The sequence below is a fragment of the Salmo trutta genome, chromosome 15, assembly GCF_901001165.1.
Source record: "Salmo trutta chromosome 15, fSalTru1.1, whole genome shotgun sequence".
NCBI lineage: Eukaryota > Metazoa > Chordata > Actinopteri > Salmoniformes > Salmonidae > Salmo > Salmo trutta.
Window position 1 is genome coordinate 17,564,367 of NC_042971.1, and position 19,219 is coordinate 17,583,585.

The 19,219-nt window shown below is 40.4% G+C and overlaps 1 protein-coding gene across 5 annotated transcripts in view; it reads left to right on the forward strand.

Annotated features, from left to right (window-relative positions):
- The window catches only part of dlg2 (discs, large homolog 2 (Drosophila)), a 389,583-nt gene that overhangs the window by 312,972 nt on the left and 57,392 nt on the right, over positions 1 to 19,219 (forward strand). For 4 of the 5 annotated variants that reach the window (XM_029690595.1, XM_029690594.1, XM_029690597.1 and 1 more), the window contains 6 exons: positions 1,001 to 1,051; positions 3,007 to 3,131; positions 4,602 to 4,771; positions 6,629 to 6,765; positions 8,709 to 8,853; positions 9,449 to 9,620. In XM_029690595.1, the coding sequence (XP_029546455.1) occupies positions 1,001 to 1,051; positions 3,007 to 3,131; positions 4,602 to 4,771; positions 6,629 to 6,765; positions 8,709 to 8,853; positions 9,449 to 9,620 (800 nt within the window). The remainder of the gene's footprint in view (positions 1 to 1,000; positions 1,052 to 3,006; positions 3,132 to 4,601; positions 4,772 to 6,628; positions 6,766 to 8,708; positions 8,854 to 9,448; positions 9,621 to 19,219) is intronic. The other variant, XM_029690593.1, reaches the window with a different exon arrangement.

Sequence of the window (19,219 nt, forward strand, 5' to 3'; positions counted from 1 at the left end):
ACCCACCCATCCATCGCCCCAACCCAACCGCAAGTAACCTTCTGTCTTATGCAACCATACCCAACGTAACATATTATACTAATTTGAGTCACCTGGATTTCCGTTTACTATGTTACGTCTAGTCTATGAGACCAGGCTGGTGTATTTTAATCCAATAATGGTTGAATTTAAGAAGTTTTGAACTGCCTGTCAATCATTGTTTTTCGACCAGTGGACAGCCAGTGCATAGTATGGATCCCAGCTTATAGAATAAAGTTTGAGGGAATTCGTCCCTTCTCAACTCCTCTGTGGTATTGTGCTCCACATACTGTCAAAAACTAGTTTAATTTAAAAAGACCATGAGTGGTGCTTTTATTTCTCAATCTAATTTGTGTGGATACAAAAATATTGTCCATAGTACTAACGGACACATGCTCAAACTCGTACACTTTTAAAACTCTTAAACAGCTGCAAATGATCTAGATATCAAAGTGTCCCATTAGGCCTATAATACAGCATATGGCATTAATATTCTTGAAGATCAAAGCGTATTCAATTAATTGGAATGACTGGCGATCTGACAGACTTTGTTTTGTAAAGATATAGCCTAATTGTATTTTTATTTTATTTGAAGTAGAAAGCAATGGGTTAGAAGAAGCCCACATAACCCATAAAGTCAAATGCAACATCCATTTATGGCCAGCTATGTAAACTCTAACATTGATTTATCCTGCTATAGATGTCCATCAATTGGGAATATTTATTTGTGTCTTCTTCTAATACCTCTTAAGAGGAAAGTAATCTAAAAGTAACTAAAATCAATCAATCAAATTACATTACTGAGTTTGGGTAATCCAAAAGATACGATAATGTTTACAATTTTGGACAGGTAACGAGCAACTAACGGATTACATTTAGACAGTAACCTACCCAACCCTGACTATGCTCACACGTCTGTAAATAGGAAACTAAGTTATGTACTGGGTATACATAATTGATTTTACATTTTGTTTCCCCACAGGTCAACGGGACAGAAATTGAATATGAGTTTGAAGAAATCACACTAGAGCGGGTGAGTTGATGAACACACTATCTGAAAATACTATATTTAAACTCTATTTAAAATGACCCAAAGAGGACTTTGCAGTCATTTTGAACGAGGGATGCCATATCCTGTTTCATGCTCATCTCAGACATGTCCCATAAAGGGCTTCATAAACTAGGAAGCGTAATCGTTGAAAGTGACAGGCAGGATAAGTTAATAGGCCAAAATGTTTCAAATCATCTCGACCCCATACACCTGTTACGGGAATAATAAAAAAAAACAAGAAGCTAACTGATACTATTTTGAAGCTGCTGGAGAAGCTAGATGACTCCGCAAACTGAATAACAGAATAACAAACTGTGAATGCATTACCATTTTTAGTTCAAATTGGTGCATGAAGAGGAAAGCCTGGGGTTACTGTGCATTTCACAAACTAAAACAGGAACCCGTTTTACTTTCTACTAAAGCTAATTGATCTTAGCCAGACAAGCTAAGTAACACAAACATCCAAGTCCTGTGGGTATTTTGAGCAGGCCAGCCCTTAATTGGGACATAGCATTTGCATGAGAAAAGCCAGGGTTAACATCCCCAAGGCTCAGTGGCGATAAGAGGCTTAGCTTGGCTGCTGAATTACATTTTGACAGCTAAAAAAGGATCCTTGTGACCTGAAACAATAAACTACAACGGGAAAAGGTCAGTTCATCCAAAGGAAGTGATACTTCATCCAACAGCGGAGCCTGAAGCCTTTGGTGCGCACTGCACAGCTCACCCTTTGACGGGCAAGAGCAGAAATAAACAGGGTGGCTTTAGAGTGGCTAATGCTGACGCTACATCTGTGTATTCAGGCTTCACCTCACAGGACCCTTTATCTATGCACTCCACTTCCATTGCCCTATCTAGCCAATGGGCTTTGATTATGTGTGCACTTGAGTGAGCTAGCTATCATTACTTCCATCTCAGCCTGGTTGAGCTGTGTCCGTCAGCTCAGCCTACAGGGTGGATTTTTAGTCAAGAGTTGCAAAATTCCAGGAACTTTCAATAAATTCCCTGATTTTCCAGAAATCCTTGTTAGACTATCTGGGTTTCCTGCTTATTCCCACCTAATTCCGGGAATCTTTCAACTGGGATTTGGGAAGAATCTGTGAATTTCTTGAAAGTTCCTGGAATTTTGCAACCGTAGACCCTACTCCCATCAGCTAGCAATTTAATCAAAGCGTCCACATTCATTTTGTAAATGTGTCGAGGGGGATATGGCTCATAAAACTGATAGAGCTTTGTTGTTGTACACAGAAACATTGGCTTTGAGAATTCTGCTTTCGCCTCTGTATTATATATACCGGTTATGAAGTCATCTTCTGGGGACTCAATTGCGGTAAAGCGCAACATTGTAAATTATCCCGTACAAATTAACCCATACGAAAATGAGGTTCATAAATGTATTGTCAATTAACTTTTTACGAACTTAAAGCTAAATATTAACTTGTATTTTATGTTTATTCACTTTCAAATAGTACATTTAGTAACTTTTTGCTATAAAAGTATGTTTTCAGACATACAGTATGTCTAGGATACTCTGTCAGACATTCCACTTGATGCTAATACTTCTCCTCACTTTCAAATAGTATACTTAGGAATTATATTTATTTTCACTATAAAACGTGTTTTCAGACATATTTCTAGTACTCTAAATACTAAATTGGTACTAGTTTCTAGTAAGTTGGGGGCTTGTTTTATGCAAATTAGATAGTTTGTGGAATTCTGGGAAAACATGCTCCTGCAAGATAATTGCTAAATTGTCAAATGATTTTAAACTTGGAGTCAGTTGTGAACTTAACATTTTAAGTGTGTGACCCACGAAGCTAAACAGAAATTGTATTTTTATGTTTGATGTAATTTAGGATAGTTTACAGGTTAGCATTATAAGGAATAGAAGTGTAACATTACTGCTAGATTTATTATTCATTGTTCTTCATGCTCTACAGGGGAACTCAGGGTTGGGCTTCAGCATAGCTGGAGGGACAGATAACCCCCATGTCGGCGATGACCCAGGGATCTTCATCACCAAGATCATCTCTGGTGGCGCGGCAGCAGAGGATGGAAGGTTAAGGTGAGTGCTATAGATCAAGCCCTTTACAAATGAAAACTTCAATGAAGACATTGAGTTGGCAAAATGCTCTGGTATAAATGCTGTCAGAATGGATGGCTCGAGGACTCTCATCCATCATTGGATCTAAGTATATTTGTGCCATGTTTTGAAGGCTTTATCCTATAATGGAAAAGCTGAAAGGTGTCACGACTTCCTCCGGAGTCGGTCCCTCTCCTTGTTCGAGTGGCGTTCGGCGGTCGACGTCACCGGCCTTCTAGCCATCACCGATCCACTTTTGATTTTCCATTTGTTTTGTCTTTGTTTTCTACACACCTGGTTTCAATTCCCTCATTACATGTTCATTATTTAACCCTCTGGTTTCCCCCATGTTTGTGGGCGTGTTTGTTTTATTGTGAAGGCTGTATCTGACGGCTGGTACAGTGAGGGGGAAAAAGTATTTGATCCCCTGCTGATTTTGTACGTTTGCCCACTGACAAAGAAATGATCAGTCTATAATTTTAATGGTAGGTTTATTTGAACAGTGAGAGACAGAATAACAACAAAAAAATCCAGAAAAACTCATGTCAAAAATGTTAGAAATTGATTTGCATTTTAATGAGGGAAATAATTATTTGAACCCCTCTCAATCAGAAAGATTTCTGGCTCCCAGGTGTCTTTTATACAGGTAACGAGCTGAGATTAGGAGCACACTCTTAAAGGGAATGCTCCTAATCTCAGCTTGTTACCTGTATAAACTGGAACAAACTGGAACAACCATACATCTAACTAACTGATTGGACTAGTTTAGAAAAAATATGTTATTCATCTTTGTGTAGCACAAGTTTAATCAATCAATCAATGAACATGCAAAAACACAGACATTAAAAACAATCCTAAAAAATCTACCTGCAGTAGAGCATGCTGGAAAATATGTTAATGATGGGCTCTCCACAGTGTAAAACAATAGCTCTGGTTATTAACACCAACAATTTGGGTTATTTGACACCACGGAGTGTTAATACAGAGTGAATTTAACTCCTGAATCAACACTACAAATATAATTCGGATAAATCAACACTGGCCAATTTGCAGTGTCCATTCAGCTTTGGACGTTGTACTGTAAATGCATATAGTGTACACCAAATTAACAGAACTCACTGCAGACCAAGGCATCATGCTGAGGATAAGCATAGAAACACAGCTTTTATATGTGTAAATAGGCAGAATCTCTCGCTCTGCTTGAGTGTGTGTGCATAGGGTCCCAGCTGGTCCCTTACAATGCGCCTCAGGAGAGTTCTGTTCTTGAATGTGGGGGCATGGATGTTTGTGGCCTCTCCCGAAGGGGTTAAAGGGTCACACTGCAGCAGGGGCCTTCTACTCCCCCTGCCACATGCACGCGCACCCACGTACATGCACGCACACGTACATGCACACACAAATACTATTTTTCCAGGTTGAGGCTCATGTTCCCATCCTCTTTTTTCATTGCAGAGTGAATGACTGCATCCTGCGGGTGAATGATGCCGACGTGTCCGAGGTGTCCCACAGTAAGGCTGTGGAGGCGCTGAAGGTGGCCGGCTCCATCGTCAGGCTCTACGTTCGCCGGAGGAGACCCATGCTGGAAACTGTCATTGAGATCAAACTCATCAAAGGACCAAAAGGTTGTTACACTCCCTCTCATCTATCTCATATTTTGGGGATTGAACTCTCAGGTCAAATTTGAAAGGTTATTACATTACATCATATTGGACAACTTCCCTTTCCGTCTCAATTTTCATCTCTCTGTCTCAATTTTCATCTTTTTCTGTCTCAATTTTCATCTCTCTCTCTGTCTCAATTTTCATCTCTCTGTCTCAATTTTCATCTCTCTATGTCTCAATCCCCCCCTATCATCATCATTACTTTCTCAATATATCCCTCTGTCTGTATCTATAACTCACTTCCTTTCTCCTTGTCTTTCTCCTTTTTTTCTCTTTTGCTCAGTAAGTATCAGTGATTTTTAAGGGTAAACCGGATAACCATGCACATCCAGTGTCCTTTGTTTTATTTAGTATTTTATCAGTGGGGGTTTGTACCAACCCCCCAGCCCCCACACAAAGAAATAACTTTGATGCATTATTTATATCAAAGAGATGAGTCATCACTGGGGAAAAGCTGCAATGAATCCATGGGTGTATTCATTAGGGCACACTGTGGCAAAACATTTTGCAAATGAAAACTTTTTCCAACAATAAATGTGGAATCTTAAGTTCAGGTTAGTCCCTCCCCATGTTGGGCACTTTTGGCTCCTAGTGAATACCCCAGATTGGGAGATGGATGAGGGAGGAGAGGAGATTGGTCTATAATTGATGGTGCTATTTTCTTACCCTGACTATAAGCGTCCCATGTGTTTTTCACACGTCAGTTGGCCAGAGTTGAAACAAACCCACTGTAATCAATGAAACATGCTATACTTGCCGCAGAAGCAGCATATCCGTGAAGCGGCAAAAACACAAGGCTCTCTTTGCTGAATCATCTTTCTACCCTTCAAGTCTATTTTCCAGTGCTTCAGGTGTCTGTGAAGTGTACTAATATACAATCACTGGACCGTTTATAAGGTACACCCATCTAGTACCGGGTCGGACCCCCCTTTGCCTCAAAAACAGTCTGAAATCTGTGTCGGTCGGATACATTCCACATGGATGTTGGTCCATGCTGACGCGATGGCATCATGCAGTTGCTGCAGATTGGACGGCAGTACATTCATGCTGTGAACAGCCTGTTCCATCTTATCTCAAAGATGCTCTACTGGGTTGAGGTCTGGGGACTGACCAGGTCTGGGGACTGAGCAGGCCACTCAAGTAAACTGATCTCACTGTCATGTTCCAGGCAATGTTTTTCCACTCCTCAATTGTCCAGTGTTGGTGATCGCGTACCCACTGGAGCCACTTCTTGTTTTTAGCTGATGAGAGTGGAACCTGGTGTATTCATCTGCTGCAATTACCCTTCTGTGACAAGGATCGACTAGTTGTGTGTTCCGAGATGCCGTTCTGAGTTGCCGTTTGTGGTCCGCCTGTTAGCTTGCACGATTCTTGCCATTCTCCTTTGACCTCATTAACGAGCTGTTTTCGCCCACAGTACTGCCAGCTGACTGGATGTTTTTGTTTGCCGCACCATTCTCGGTAAACACTAGACACTGTCGTCGTGAAAAGCCCAGGAGGGATCTGTCGCGCCTGGTACTGACGATCATATAGCATTCAAAGTTGCTTAGGTCCCTCGTGTTGCCCATTCCAACGTTCAGTCGAACAGTAACTGAATGCCTTAATGCCTGTCTGCCTGCTTTATATAACAAGCCACGGCTATGTGGCTCACTGTCTGTAGGAGCAATCAATTTTCCTGAACAGGGTGTTGTACCTAATAAACTGTTACTGAATGTAATTGGCTTGTGCTTGTGATCCAGAGGCAGCAGCCTAGACCGCTAGACCACCCTAGGCCACAATACTTTTTTTAACCTCCACCCCACGTCTATTTCTCCTCAGGGCTGGGCTTTAGCATCGCAGGAGGGGTGGGCAACCAGCACATCCCGGGGGACAACAGCATCTATGTAACTAAGATCATAGATGGCGGTGCAGCACAGAAGGACCAGCGCTTGCAGGTTGGAGACAGGCTGCTTATGGTAAGTTACTGCAGCTTCACTACCCCTACCCTGCCCTGTCCTCATCCACCATAGGTGGACCATACTGTACTGTCAAAGCGTTATACTGCGTGACACATTTATTAAACATCATTCATAAGGAGTTTTGTAAATAAAATGTAGCTTTATTTATCCATTGTGCAACGAAATAGTGAGTAGTGTGTAAGAAGGTTGGGTACTGTGACAGTAAAATATACATTTATATTGTATAATGCATAAATTAAGATCTAATCAATGGGACTTTTATTTTGAAAACTCCTTATGAAGGATGTTAAATACATGTGTTATGAAGGTTATGCAGTATAATTGTTTTACAGTAACACACTAATTTACTGTATAAACAGAGACCCATATATTCCCCATTGTGTGTATGAATGTGTAAATGTTTATTTGTTAAAGGGCCCTGTTTTCAGTAATATCATATCCTGCCATAGTTAAGAGTGCCAATTGAATGTGTGAATTCAGGACTGGCTGATAGATTAATTGTAGGGCCCTCTCACCAATTTGAGTTGATTACATTCAGGTGTACTAAGGTGAATAGGAGAGTGGCAGTGTTAAAGACGATTTATGCTCATTTACTGCGATGCGGCGTCTGCCTAAGTCAGGGCATTCTTACATCTAGCGCTTGGCAGAGCTGTTGTCAAGGAAGTGAGTTTATGTTTATAGAGGACTTACCGCCCCCACCTACCATAAAACAATCATATCAATGCGGAGATATACGTAGCTATACGGAGCACTCTGCATTGTTACACAATTTGGGAGGCGCACAGCGATGCAGTACAAAGCTTGATTTGGCCTCCGCAATTGGATCACACCCTCCATACGGAGCTTTTGGACCGCATTTATGGATCAAGTATAAATTATCTTTTAGTTGGAAGCAAGGATAGAGGAGAGCATGTTTGCTAGATTTTATGCTCTTACCTTTTTATCTTTTAATCCTTGTTTTAGCCTGTTAGCTCTTAACCTGTTGTTGTATCTATCTATTTATTCAAATAAATTCAAAATTTTTGTAAAACTGTTCCTGTCTTCATGAAACCTTTTTGATGTGTACGAGGTAACGGCCACCTGTAGCAACACAGCCTATTTCAGAAGAGTGAGTTGCTTAACCGCAGTTAAATTCAACTAGCTACCTTCCTGCTGCCTCCAGCTCTGGAGGATCCCGGGCTATCATAATCTGCATTTGGCAGGCTGCACTTGGCAGCACCATGTCAGTCTGGCATTAAAGGAGTGGAACGTAAGGTTTAAAGAGCAACTGCCCCTAAAAAGCAACTTCTCGCTTTGAGAATGGCTTATGTGGCATCGCTGTGAGTCACAAAAATAATTGACTAAAAAGATTGACTACAATGTACATAGGACAATATTTTAAAAGGTCAATAGCTCCACATTTCAATGACTTAACCTCAAACCAACTATAAATTGTAGATATTAATTTACAAATATTGAAAGCCTTTAATGAGATAACTAAAAGATGTGCAACATGAAAATATATAATAATGTCCCATTTACACTGTGCAATTTATTGACGGTCCATAACTATTCCCTGAGATTGGCTATCCAAAGTGTATACAACTTTGCCAGGGTTGCACACCAGCCGGATGAAGCTAATTGGAAAAGTAATTTAGGTAAATCTTCCCACCTGCGAACAGACACAAGGGACTTCCACATCAGTAGCTGCCAGGACTAATATTGGTCCAATAAAAATAGCACCCTTTTGGATTGGATAATATTGTGTTAATTTGTTTGATTCAAGTTCTATTTAAATCTGTTATGGATAGGGTATTTAATGTATTTGGGGCTTTTTAAGTGAATTACTTTGTAAAAGTGGATGATTTAATGAACCAAATCTTAAAACGAGGCCAAATCAGGAAGTGCAGTCACCCTTTAACTTTCTTACGTTATGCCTGAGATTTTCTCCATGCACACAGGTGAACAACTACACTCTGGAAGAGGTCTCCCACGAGGAGGCAGTAGCCATACTGAAGAACACGTCTGACGTTGTCTACCTAAAGGTGGGCAAGCCCACCAGTGTTTACTTATCAGATCCCTATGGGCCACCTGATATCACGCACTGTGAGTTTGTCACCTCTTTTTCACCCCTCTACCCACCCGTTTGGCCAGTTTCCCAGACACAGATGAAGTTTAGACCTGGACTAAAACGCATGCTCAATGGAGGTTCTTCAATAAAAGTTCTTAGTCCAGCACTAGGCTTAGTCCGTGTCTGTGAAACCACCTTACAGAGACGTAACTTTAGTTTGTCGTCCGAGTTGTGTACAAGAGGGCATCATTTGAGTTACAAATGATGTGAGCAACCTCTGCTGTTGTAGACCAGGACAGTCTTCTTTCACTTCGCAAATGAATGTGTTTAGTTCCACACTGATGTGGTATGCTTGTTCATCTCTTATTATCCCTGAGTTTAGATACAGTCTTCACAAGAATGTTATGTGAGTCGGGATTGTTTTAGAGTGCATTGTGTTTGCTGCGTAGTATTAATTTAACTTTTCTCCCTTGCCATGTAAACTTAACTGCCAAAACATTAGTGTGTGGGCCTCCAAACTAAATTATTTTATTGATTGATATGAAAAATCATTAACGGACAGTATGAGGTTAGTAATGCCAGAAAGCTGAAGTCTGAAGAGCTGTGTACACCCTTGTTGTTTCTTTCAAGCGTTCTCTCCAGCAATGGAAAATCATATCTCTTCCGTGGGAAACAACGGCACTCTGGAATACAAGTGCAGTCTTCCCCCCATGCCCATCTCCCCCGGAAGGTACTCCCCCCTCCCAAACCAACTACTCGGGGAAGAGGACATAAACAGGTTGGATGGTTTTTCCTTCTTACGGTAATTACATCCCTTCCTACTAGACGCCAGTAGTATTACAAGTAGAGTCTCGTCATTTCAATCCACCTCACCCCGTTTTGTATGGAAACTCAAAAGCAATTCTAGACGACATTACAAGTTGATGGAATTGATTGCTTTGGGGATTACAAGCCCCCCCCCCCCCCCCCGAACCTCCCTTCCTAAATCCTTTGACCCAGCTGTTTTGGCCCAATACTCTCCTCCACTCAAGTCCATTCTATCAGCTGTGTTGTGTTGTAGCACTATTTTTAATCTGCCGGTAAATTTGAGATACATGTGAAGATATACTAAAGGGTGGCATGGTCAGGTGTTGTACCTTTACGACCTTTGTAGTTTTTTCTGCTTGCTCCTTTAATCTTATATGTATGTAATAATGGACCAGACTATCGCGGCTCTGAACAATCAATTCAGCTTAAGACAACAAACGAGCTATTTCAGGGTTTCACAAAATGGTTTATTCTTTGATCTAGTTATTTTAACTTTAGAAGTTGGTCTATCCCTTCTGTGGTATTACATCAGTAGTGGTTGCAGATGGTTTTAATTCGGGTTTTTTTTCAGTGAGATGTTTTCTGCAAGGCAGTTGATTTTTCTGAGTGGGTGCTTAACCTGAACATCTCAGTCTCACACTCACTCACTCACTCACTCACTCACTCACTCACACATTTAACATCCACATTAAACCGCCGCTCCCTTTCCAAAGGAAGGAGCCTCCCTTCAAGTCCTCTGACTAGAGGAGTCTGTCGTGGCACTGAACCACTGTCTATATTCTGTAACTCCTCGAGTGGAAGGACAAGTGCTGTTACGACATGGGGTGAGGGGTGAGTGATGGAGTTTCCAATAAAGTTTCTACGAAAGGAGAGAAGTAGAGTGTTTTGATATAGTGAATTTGCATTTACTCTGACACATGGCGGACGTGTTACTCCAAGCAATGTCCTACACAGGCTGCGAGTTGATTGGCTCAATGCCCCGGCAAATTCAGAGCAACAAGAAATGACTTCGCAGTCCATATGGAGAAAAGATGTTTCAAACCTGTAATCAGCTTTCCAAGACAAGAAAGTCTAGACGGTCATCACCACAAGAGAAACTAAGACCAACTGCAAGCCACTTTATTAAAATGAATCCGACCACATCAATCGAATTTGTCTTGATGTGTTCCGTAACTGAAACAGAATGCGTAATAGATCAGTACTAGAGTGCCAAATAATTTAAATATATCTTTTAATCTTCACATTTTTGTATAACATTTTTTTTTATAACACTTTTGTTTTATGCAGTCTGATTCTGTCATTATAAAGTAGTGTTCCAGTTTAAAGTTACATGCCGTTGAGCATGTAATAGATGGTTTGAGATAAAAAAAGCACACTGGATTTAAAAAAATTGCGACTGCCTCTAACAAGCAACAGATCCCTTTGAAAAACGGCCTATGTCGCATCAATATGAGTCAAAAACAGTTATTATTGTGTCAAAATTGACTACAAAGTGTAAATAAGATAATTTTGGCCATAAAGTCAGTCTTGTCTAAAACAGAGTTTGGAATATCCGTGCGTCACACCGGGTAAATAACAGTTGGGTTTTGATTTGACAATGTCTATTTGCCCACTAACATGGTGTGAACAGCTGCGGTGATTGCTTTTTATCCAATAGCATGGACAGTGAGATAGACCTGCCCAGCAGCTCCGACGGTTTACATAAGACAACACGTTGCAATTTTTTTTACTTGAGAAATGCTGCACCGAGCACCTTATTAGATTTCAATTTACGCAAAAACGTAAACATTTATTACAGTTATCTTAGATTCATTCTGGGGATTTTGACGAAGTGAAATAGATACGGAAGCCTATCAAATGTTATTGGTCATATACACTATATTTAGCAGATGTTATTGAGGGTGTAGTGAAATGCCTGTGTTTCTAGCTCCAACAGTGCAGTAGTATCTAACAATACACAACATTACACATACATCTAAAAGTAAAAGAATGCAATTAAGAAATATATAAATATTAGTACAAGCAATGTCTGAGTGGCATTGACTAAAAAACAGTAGAGTACAGTATATACATACGAAATGAAGAAAACAGTATGTAAACATTATTAAAGTGACTGGTGTTCCATTTAAAGTGACCAGTGATTCCATATCTACAGTTGAAGTCGGAAGTTTACATACCCTTAGGTTGGAGTCATTAAAACTCGTTTTTCAAACACTCCACAAATTTCTTGTTAACAAACTATAGTTTTGGCAAGTTGGTTAGGACATCTACTTTGTGCATGACACAAGTAATTTTTCCAAAAATTGTTTACAGACTGATTATTTCACTTCAAAATCAAAATTCCAGTGGATCAGAAGTTTACATACACTAAATTGACTGTGCCTTTAAACAGCTTGGAAAATTCCAGAAAATTATGTCATGGCTTTAGAAGCTTCTGGTAGGCTAATTGACATCATTTGAGTCAATTGGAGGTGTACCTGTGGATGTATTTCAAGGCCTACCTTCAAACTCAGTGCCTCTTTGTTTAACATCATGTGAAAATCAAAAGAAATCAGCCAAGACCTCAGAAAAAAAGTTGTAGACCTCCACAAGTCTGGTTCATCCTTGGGAGCAATTTCCAAACACCTGAAGGTACCACATTTATCTGTACAAACAATAGTACGCAAGTATAAATACCATGGGACCACGCAGCCTCATACCACTCAGGAAGGAGATGCGTTCTGTCTCCTAGAGATGAACGTACTTCGGTGTGAAAAGTGCAAATCAATCCCAGAACAACAGCAAAGGACCTTGTGAAGATGCTGGAGGAAACCGGTACAAAAGTATCTATAACCACAGTAAAACAAGTCCTATATTGACATAACCTGAAAGGCCGCTCAGCAAGGAAGAAGCCACTGCTCCAAAACCGCCATGAAAAAGTCAGACTACGGTTTGCAACTGCACATGGGGACAAAGATCGTACTTTTTGGAGAAATGTCCTCTGGTCTGATGATACAAAAATAGAACTGTTTGGCCATAATGACCATCGTTATGTTTGGAGGAAAAAGGGGGGGAGGCTTGCAAGCCGAAGAACACCATCCCAACCGTGAAGCATGGGGGTGGCCGCATCATGTTGTGGGGGTGCTTTGCTGCAGGAGGAGCTGGTGCACTTCACAAAGTAGATGGCATCATGAGGACAGAAAATTATGTGGATATATTGAAGCAAAATCTCAAGACATCAGTCAGGAAGTTAAAGCTTGGTCGCAAATGGGTTTTCCAAATGGACAATGACCCCAAGCATACTTCCAAAGTTGTGGCAAAATGGCTTAAGGACAACAAACTCAAGGTATTGGAGTGGCCATCACAAAGCCCCGACCTCAATCCCATAGAAAACTGGTGGACAGGACTGAAAAAGTGTGTGCGAGCAAGGAGGCCTACAAACCTGACTCAGTTACAACAGCTCTGTCAGGAGGAATGGGCCAAAATTCACCCAACTTAATGTGGGATGCTTGTGGAATGTTACCCGAAACATTTGACCCGAATTAAACAATTTAAAGGCAATGCTACCAAATACTAATTGAGTGTATGTAAACTTCTGACCCACTGGGAATGTGATGAAAGAAATAGAAGCTGAAATAAATCATTCTCTGCTATTATTCTTACATTTCACATTCTTAAAATAAAGTGGTGATCCTAACTGACCTAAGACAGTGAATTTTTACTAGGATTAATTATCAGGAATATTGAAAAACTGAGTTGAAATGTATTTGGCTAAGGTGTATGTAAACTTCCGACTTCAACTGTTTTCTATCACATCCGACATCCTCTTGTCCAGATGTGATAGGGCAGTGTGCAGTGTGATGGCGATTGCATCGTCTGTGGATCTCTTGGGGCGGTAAGCAAATTGAATTGGTTCTTGGGTGTCAGTTAAGGTAGAGCTGATATGATCTTAATCTAGCCTCTCAAAGCACTTCATGATGACAGAAGTGAGTGCTACGGGGCGATAGTAATTTCATTCACTTACCTTTGCTTTCTTGGGTACAGGAATAATGCTGGACATCTTGAAGCAAGTGGAGACTGGGATAGGGAGAGATTGAATATGTCCGTAAACACTCCAGCCAGCTGGTCTGTGCATGCTCTGAGGACGCGGCTAGGGATACTGTCTTGACCGGCAGCCTTGCAAGGGTTAGCAAGCTTAAATGTCTTACTCATGTCGGCCACGGAGAACGAGAGACAACAGTCCTTGGGAGCGGACCACGTCGGTGGCACTGTGTTATCCTCAAAGTGGGCGAAGAAGGTGTTTAGCTTGTCCGGGAGCAAGACGTCGGTGTCTACGAAGTTTCTGTTTTTTCCTTTGCAATCCGTGATTGTCTATAGACCCTGCTACAAACGTCTCGTGTCTGAGCTGTTGAATTGCTACTCCACTTTGTCTCTGTACTTACTTTTGCCTGTTTGATTGCCTTACAGATGGAATAATTATACTGTTTGTATTTGACCATATTCCCAGTCACCTTGTCGTGGTTAAATGTGGTGGTTCACACTTTCAGTTTTGCGCGAATGCTGCCATCTATCTACGGGTTTTGGTTTGGGTAGGTTTTAATAGTCACAGTGGGAACAACATCCCCTATACACTTTCTGATTAACTCAGTCACTGTGTCCGTGTATACGTCAATGCCATTCTCAGCGGCTACCCGTAGCATATCCCTATCCACGTGATCAAAACCATCTTGAAGCATGGATTCTGATTGGTCAGACCAGCGTTGAATAGACCTTAGCACGGGTACTTCCTATTTGAGTTTCTGCCTATAGTATGGGAGGAGCAGAATGGAGTTGTGATCTGATTTGCCGAAGGGAGGGCGGGGGAGTGTCTTGTAGCCATCCTGGAAGGGAGAGTAACAATGGTCGAGACTTCTTGTGGCGTGGGAGCTACAGTGTCTCATGGGGGACAAAAATTATTATTATTGTCAGGAGAAACACCTCCAAGACTGAAATCTAGTTTTTCTAATGAGCAACAGATAAACCCACGTGTCAATCAGCATGTTCAGTGGCTTTTTAATTCAGAGGGTGGCCCTGATAGTTAACAGGGTTGGGGTCAATTAAAATTGAAGTCAGTCAATTCAGGAAGTGATTTGAGTTAAGCCTTTTTTTTATTATTGAATAGGTATTTCAGTTTACTTCCTGAATTGACTGGGTTAGTTTTAATTGAAGTCAAACTTACTAGCTAAACATTGGAGATGGCTCCGTACTGTATGGCTGCCTTCTTGTAAGCTCAAACCCAACTTTGCCATTTTGTGATTCTAACAGACTAGTCAAAGCTCAAACCAAGTTTATTCACCCACTGTGTCAAACAGCTGAAAAGACAAAGACATGTTCCCACCAGCACAAGTATTTATACCCTCCTATTAGGCGGAGTCTCCTCCTTCCACATCTAGACGGCCAATACATCTCTGTTGCTAGCCAGGAACTCAGGCGGTGTGTGTTGTTAGGTTCTAATTTTCAGAGTAAATAACTCACGGACACTAGAGAAGCTTAACCAAGTTTAATTCTTCCCAAAGGGTCGACACAGCTGTATTCAGATAAAGACATGTTCCCACCACCACAAGTATATATATACTCCACTTTAAACACTCCTCCTTCTCTCCTTACATCTTATGGTTCGACAGGAAGACGAAGTGATAGAGTAATAAACCGTTCTGTCTCCCTTCAGGTGACCAGACCTGACCTCAACCCCCTTGATGTCTAATCCAAAGCACTCCACCCGTTTCACTTATAGCGCTCCTGTGACTTCCTCCCGTCCACCCAGCACATTCCAAAGCCATCTGTCTCCTACAGATAACCATTAACTTCTGATGTGACCTCCATTCTCTACCACCCCTCAGATACTATAGTATTACTTCTGATCGATCGATAGCAATGTTCAAAGTTTAACCCAGAATCCAACAGTGTGTAATATAGCTGCTCCTTGTCACTTCGTCTGACCTGACCTCGGCCCACATTCCTCACTCCTCCCTAATCCACCGCTATCCAACTTTATCAGTGACTGAAACCAGACTGTTACCCTTTGGCCCTCTCCGTAAGATCCATGAGATTTAACAATAACATTATACATGTAAAGTAGTTCTAGTATAGTAACATGAATAAGTATATATTTCAAGCTAGAATCCAGCAGTGCCAACATAGCTATATGGAACATCCAAATAGTTTTTTGCCTTAGATTATATTAAGATCAAAAAATGTAAAAATCGTAAATCACAATTTTCAGTTTTGGTTCATGTTTGAGATCTATCCCTTTCAGATTCATTGATCTTGGTACTATAAAGGGCCTAACTCCAGTGCTTTTACCCACTTTTTTTTGTATGTGTATAAAGCCATCTTTTGTTCACAAACAGAGTTTTGAACACTTTTTTTAACCCAAAATTGTTGACAGGTCCATGGGAAATATCCCCTTACCAGAATCTGTAAGTTAATGGGAAATTAATTCAACAACAATTTTGATAACCTCCGTTGTTGACACGTGTAGTGCCATCACTAGTTGTGAGTGATTAGTGCTTTTTGAAATTGGTTTTGTTTTGGTTCGATCATTAAAAAAATAATCACGGTTTTCAATTTTGGTTTATTTATTTTACGTTAAAAGCACTATGCATTATGTGGTTTGAATGCTGTAACACAGAATAAAACAATGAAAGTCCAATGATGGTAGTGCTTATCACTTATTAACCATCATTTATTCACATTACTTTACTTTAATAAAATATTTCAGTTGTGTATATTGTATTTGTTTTATTTTATTATTCCATTCAGTCATCTGACAAAATCTCTATTTTAGTAGTTCTTCGGAGTAAATAAGGCATACTTTTATGACTGCTGAATACCAGCTATCAATCACTTAGATCATGTATTTTCAGGTAGAGATACCTCACAAAGCAACTGCTCTCTCCCACTCAATCACACATTCTTCTGTCTCCTTCGCTGTGTCAGCCTAATGTAGCAGGTGTAAAATAAACACACAGACTGGACAAGTAGATGCACAATAGATTGTGGTCTTTGTAGTCAATTACCACTGTCCGTGCTAAACTATGTAGAATATTGGCTTGTTGGAAACTACAACTCCTTACTACATTGCACAGTTCGGGCTTGATCTAATTTATCTCTAGAGAAACTGTGTAATGTGCGCATTGAAATAGTTGTCAATTAGTTGTTTAAATTTTTTTTAAATAAAATACATTAAAGTACAACTTAAGTATTTTTGGGGGGGTATCTGTACTTTACTATTTATATTTTTAACAACTTTTACTTCACTACATTCCTAAAGAAAATTATGCACTTTTTACTCCATACATTTTCCCTGAGACCCAAAAGTACTCGTTACATTTTGAATGCTTAGCAGGACAGAAAACGGTCCAATTCGCACACTTATCAAGAGAACATCCCTGGTCATCCCTACTGCCTCTGATCTGGCGGACTCACTAAACACAAATGCTTTGTTTTTAAATGATTTCTGAGTGTTGGAGTGTGACCCTGGCTATCCGTAAATAAAACAAAAACAAGAAAATTGTGCCGTCTGGTTTGCTTAATATAAGGAATGTTTTATTATTCGTACTTTTACTTTTTATACTTAAGTATATTTTAGCAATTACATTTACTTTTGATACTTAAGTATATTTAAAACCAAATATTTTTTTACTTTTACTCAAGTAGTATTTTACTGGGTGACTTGCACTTTTACTTGAGTCATTTCTATTAAGGTATCTTTTATTGAGTACTTTTTCCACTACTGCCTACAATTCGGTAAAATAGCTCAGCACTAACCATCACATACTGTACAGAGGTGTTATAAAATAACCAAATAAGTCCATTTACACCTCACAGACAAAGTTATCGTAGTATAAATCTATAAATTGCCTCGTTGGCTAAATGGGATATATTATTATTATTATTATTTTTCTGAGTTTGTCCTCAATGCCCAGGTAGGCGCTCTGTAAGGTAGACGCACAAGGACTTGCTGATTCAGTCGCTGCAAATAGTAACGACAGGTCACGCCTGCTGTCTGCCAACTCCTGTGTTTCTGTCAGACCAATTGGGGAGATGTGTAGCTGACAGAAACTGAGCACGCGTTTGGCCCTGAATGGCTGCCAATCTGTGTGTGCCTCTGCAGCTGACAGCATGCTTGGCTGGCTTCGATACTGTGACACGGCTCAACAAATGTAGGATGCGTCCCAAATGGCACCTTATTCCTTACATAGTGCACTACTTTTGACCAGAGCCCGGGAATAGGGTGCCATTTGGGATGCGGGATGCAGCCATAATTAAATGAGCCCCCAGCAGGAGAAAGCACCCCTCAGGACAGTCTATCTATTCAGACAGGAATAGCATGAAATGAGTGGGGAGACAGAGAGGGAGATGTAGAATAGCATTGAGGCTGTGATTCATAGCCTTGCTGGGGTGGTGTATACAGTGAGCTCCAAAAGTATTAGGACAGTAACAAATGTTTTGGCTCTGTACTACAGCACTTTGCATTTGAAATAGTACAATTGCTATGACGTTAAAGTGCAGACTGTCAACTTTAAATTGAGGGTATTTTCATCCGTATCAGGTGAACCATTTAGAAATTACACCACTTTTTTTCATAGTCGTCCCCCCCATTTTAGGGGACTAAAAGTATTGGAACAAATTCACTTACTGTATATGCTATGGGGAAGTGTGAGGGCCGTCTGGGCCTTCAGAGAAAGCATAAGGATATTTTAAAATATATATATTTTTTTTCTTTCTTCTATTTCATCTTACAATAATTTCTATGATCTTCTGATTTAATCTCTTCAGTTTGTATTGGAAATAAGGGTTTTCTTTGGTGGTCTTTGGGTTTAACCTCATAGTCATTGTATAATTTCGAAATCTAAAGCGGTGGAATACAGAGCCAAAACAACAAGAACATTTGTCACTCTCCCAATACTTTTGGAGCTCACTGTATGTGCTGCAGGCGGAGATACCCGCTAGACCAGCCTCAGCCACGGGATAGCGTATCTCAGCTGCATCTACAGTCAGTGTCACTATCTCTGCTCTGTTTAAATTAGATTAGACAAACAATCCGTGAAATAACAGTTTGTTACTGTAAAGCACAACATGCAATCTACTTGTGGCCTACAAAGACGGTGAATGGGCCTCAAATGTATGGGTCTGTGATACATTTAAGTTGATGTTTGATTTCAATATTCCACTAAAGCTGGCTACAGAAGCTGCTGAAGAGTGGTTGTAGTCAGTTTAACTGCGGCTTTAAGACACCTTACTCTCATGACACAAGAGGCAGTTAAAAACAATGAGCTGCTGCACTTGAATGGGTGAAAACCATAAGGCTGTGGAGACTTGGTATAAAGGTGCTCTTTAATAAAAGGGGTAGTCTATGGACTGGGAAAAATGGGGATTATGGCCACCATTCGATAAATGGAAAATGTAGAAAAATTGTTAATTTATAGTGGGGCTTACTTTTCCCATCAAGGCACCCTTCATTGTGTCTTGAGTGTCTTGATAGGAAGTATACAAGAGGAAGCTAGCTGGGAGCTGTGATCGGATCGTATTTCATCAAAAAAAACTCAGAGAAGTGAGCTAGAGAGAGCGCAG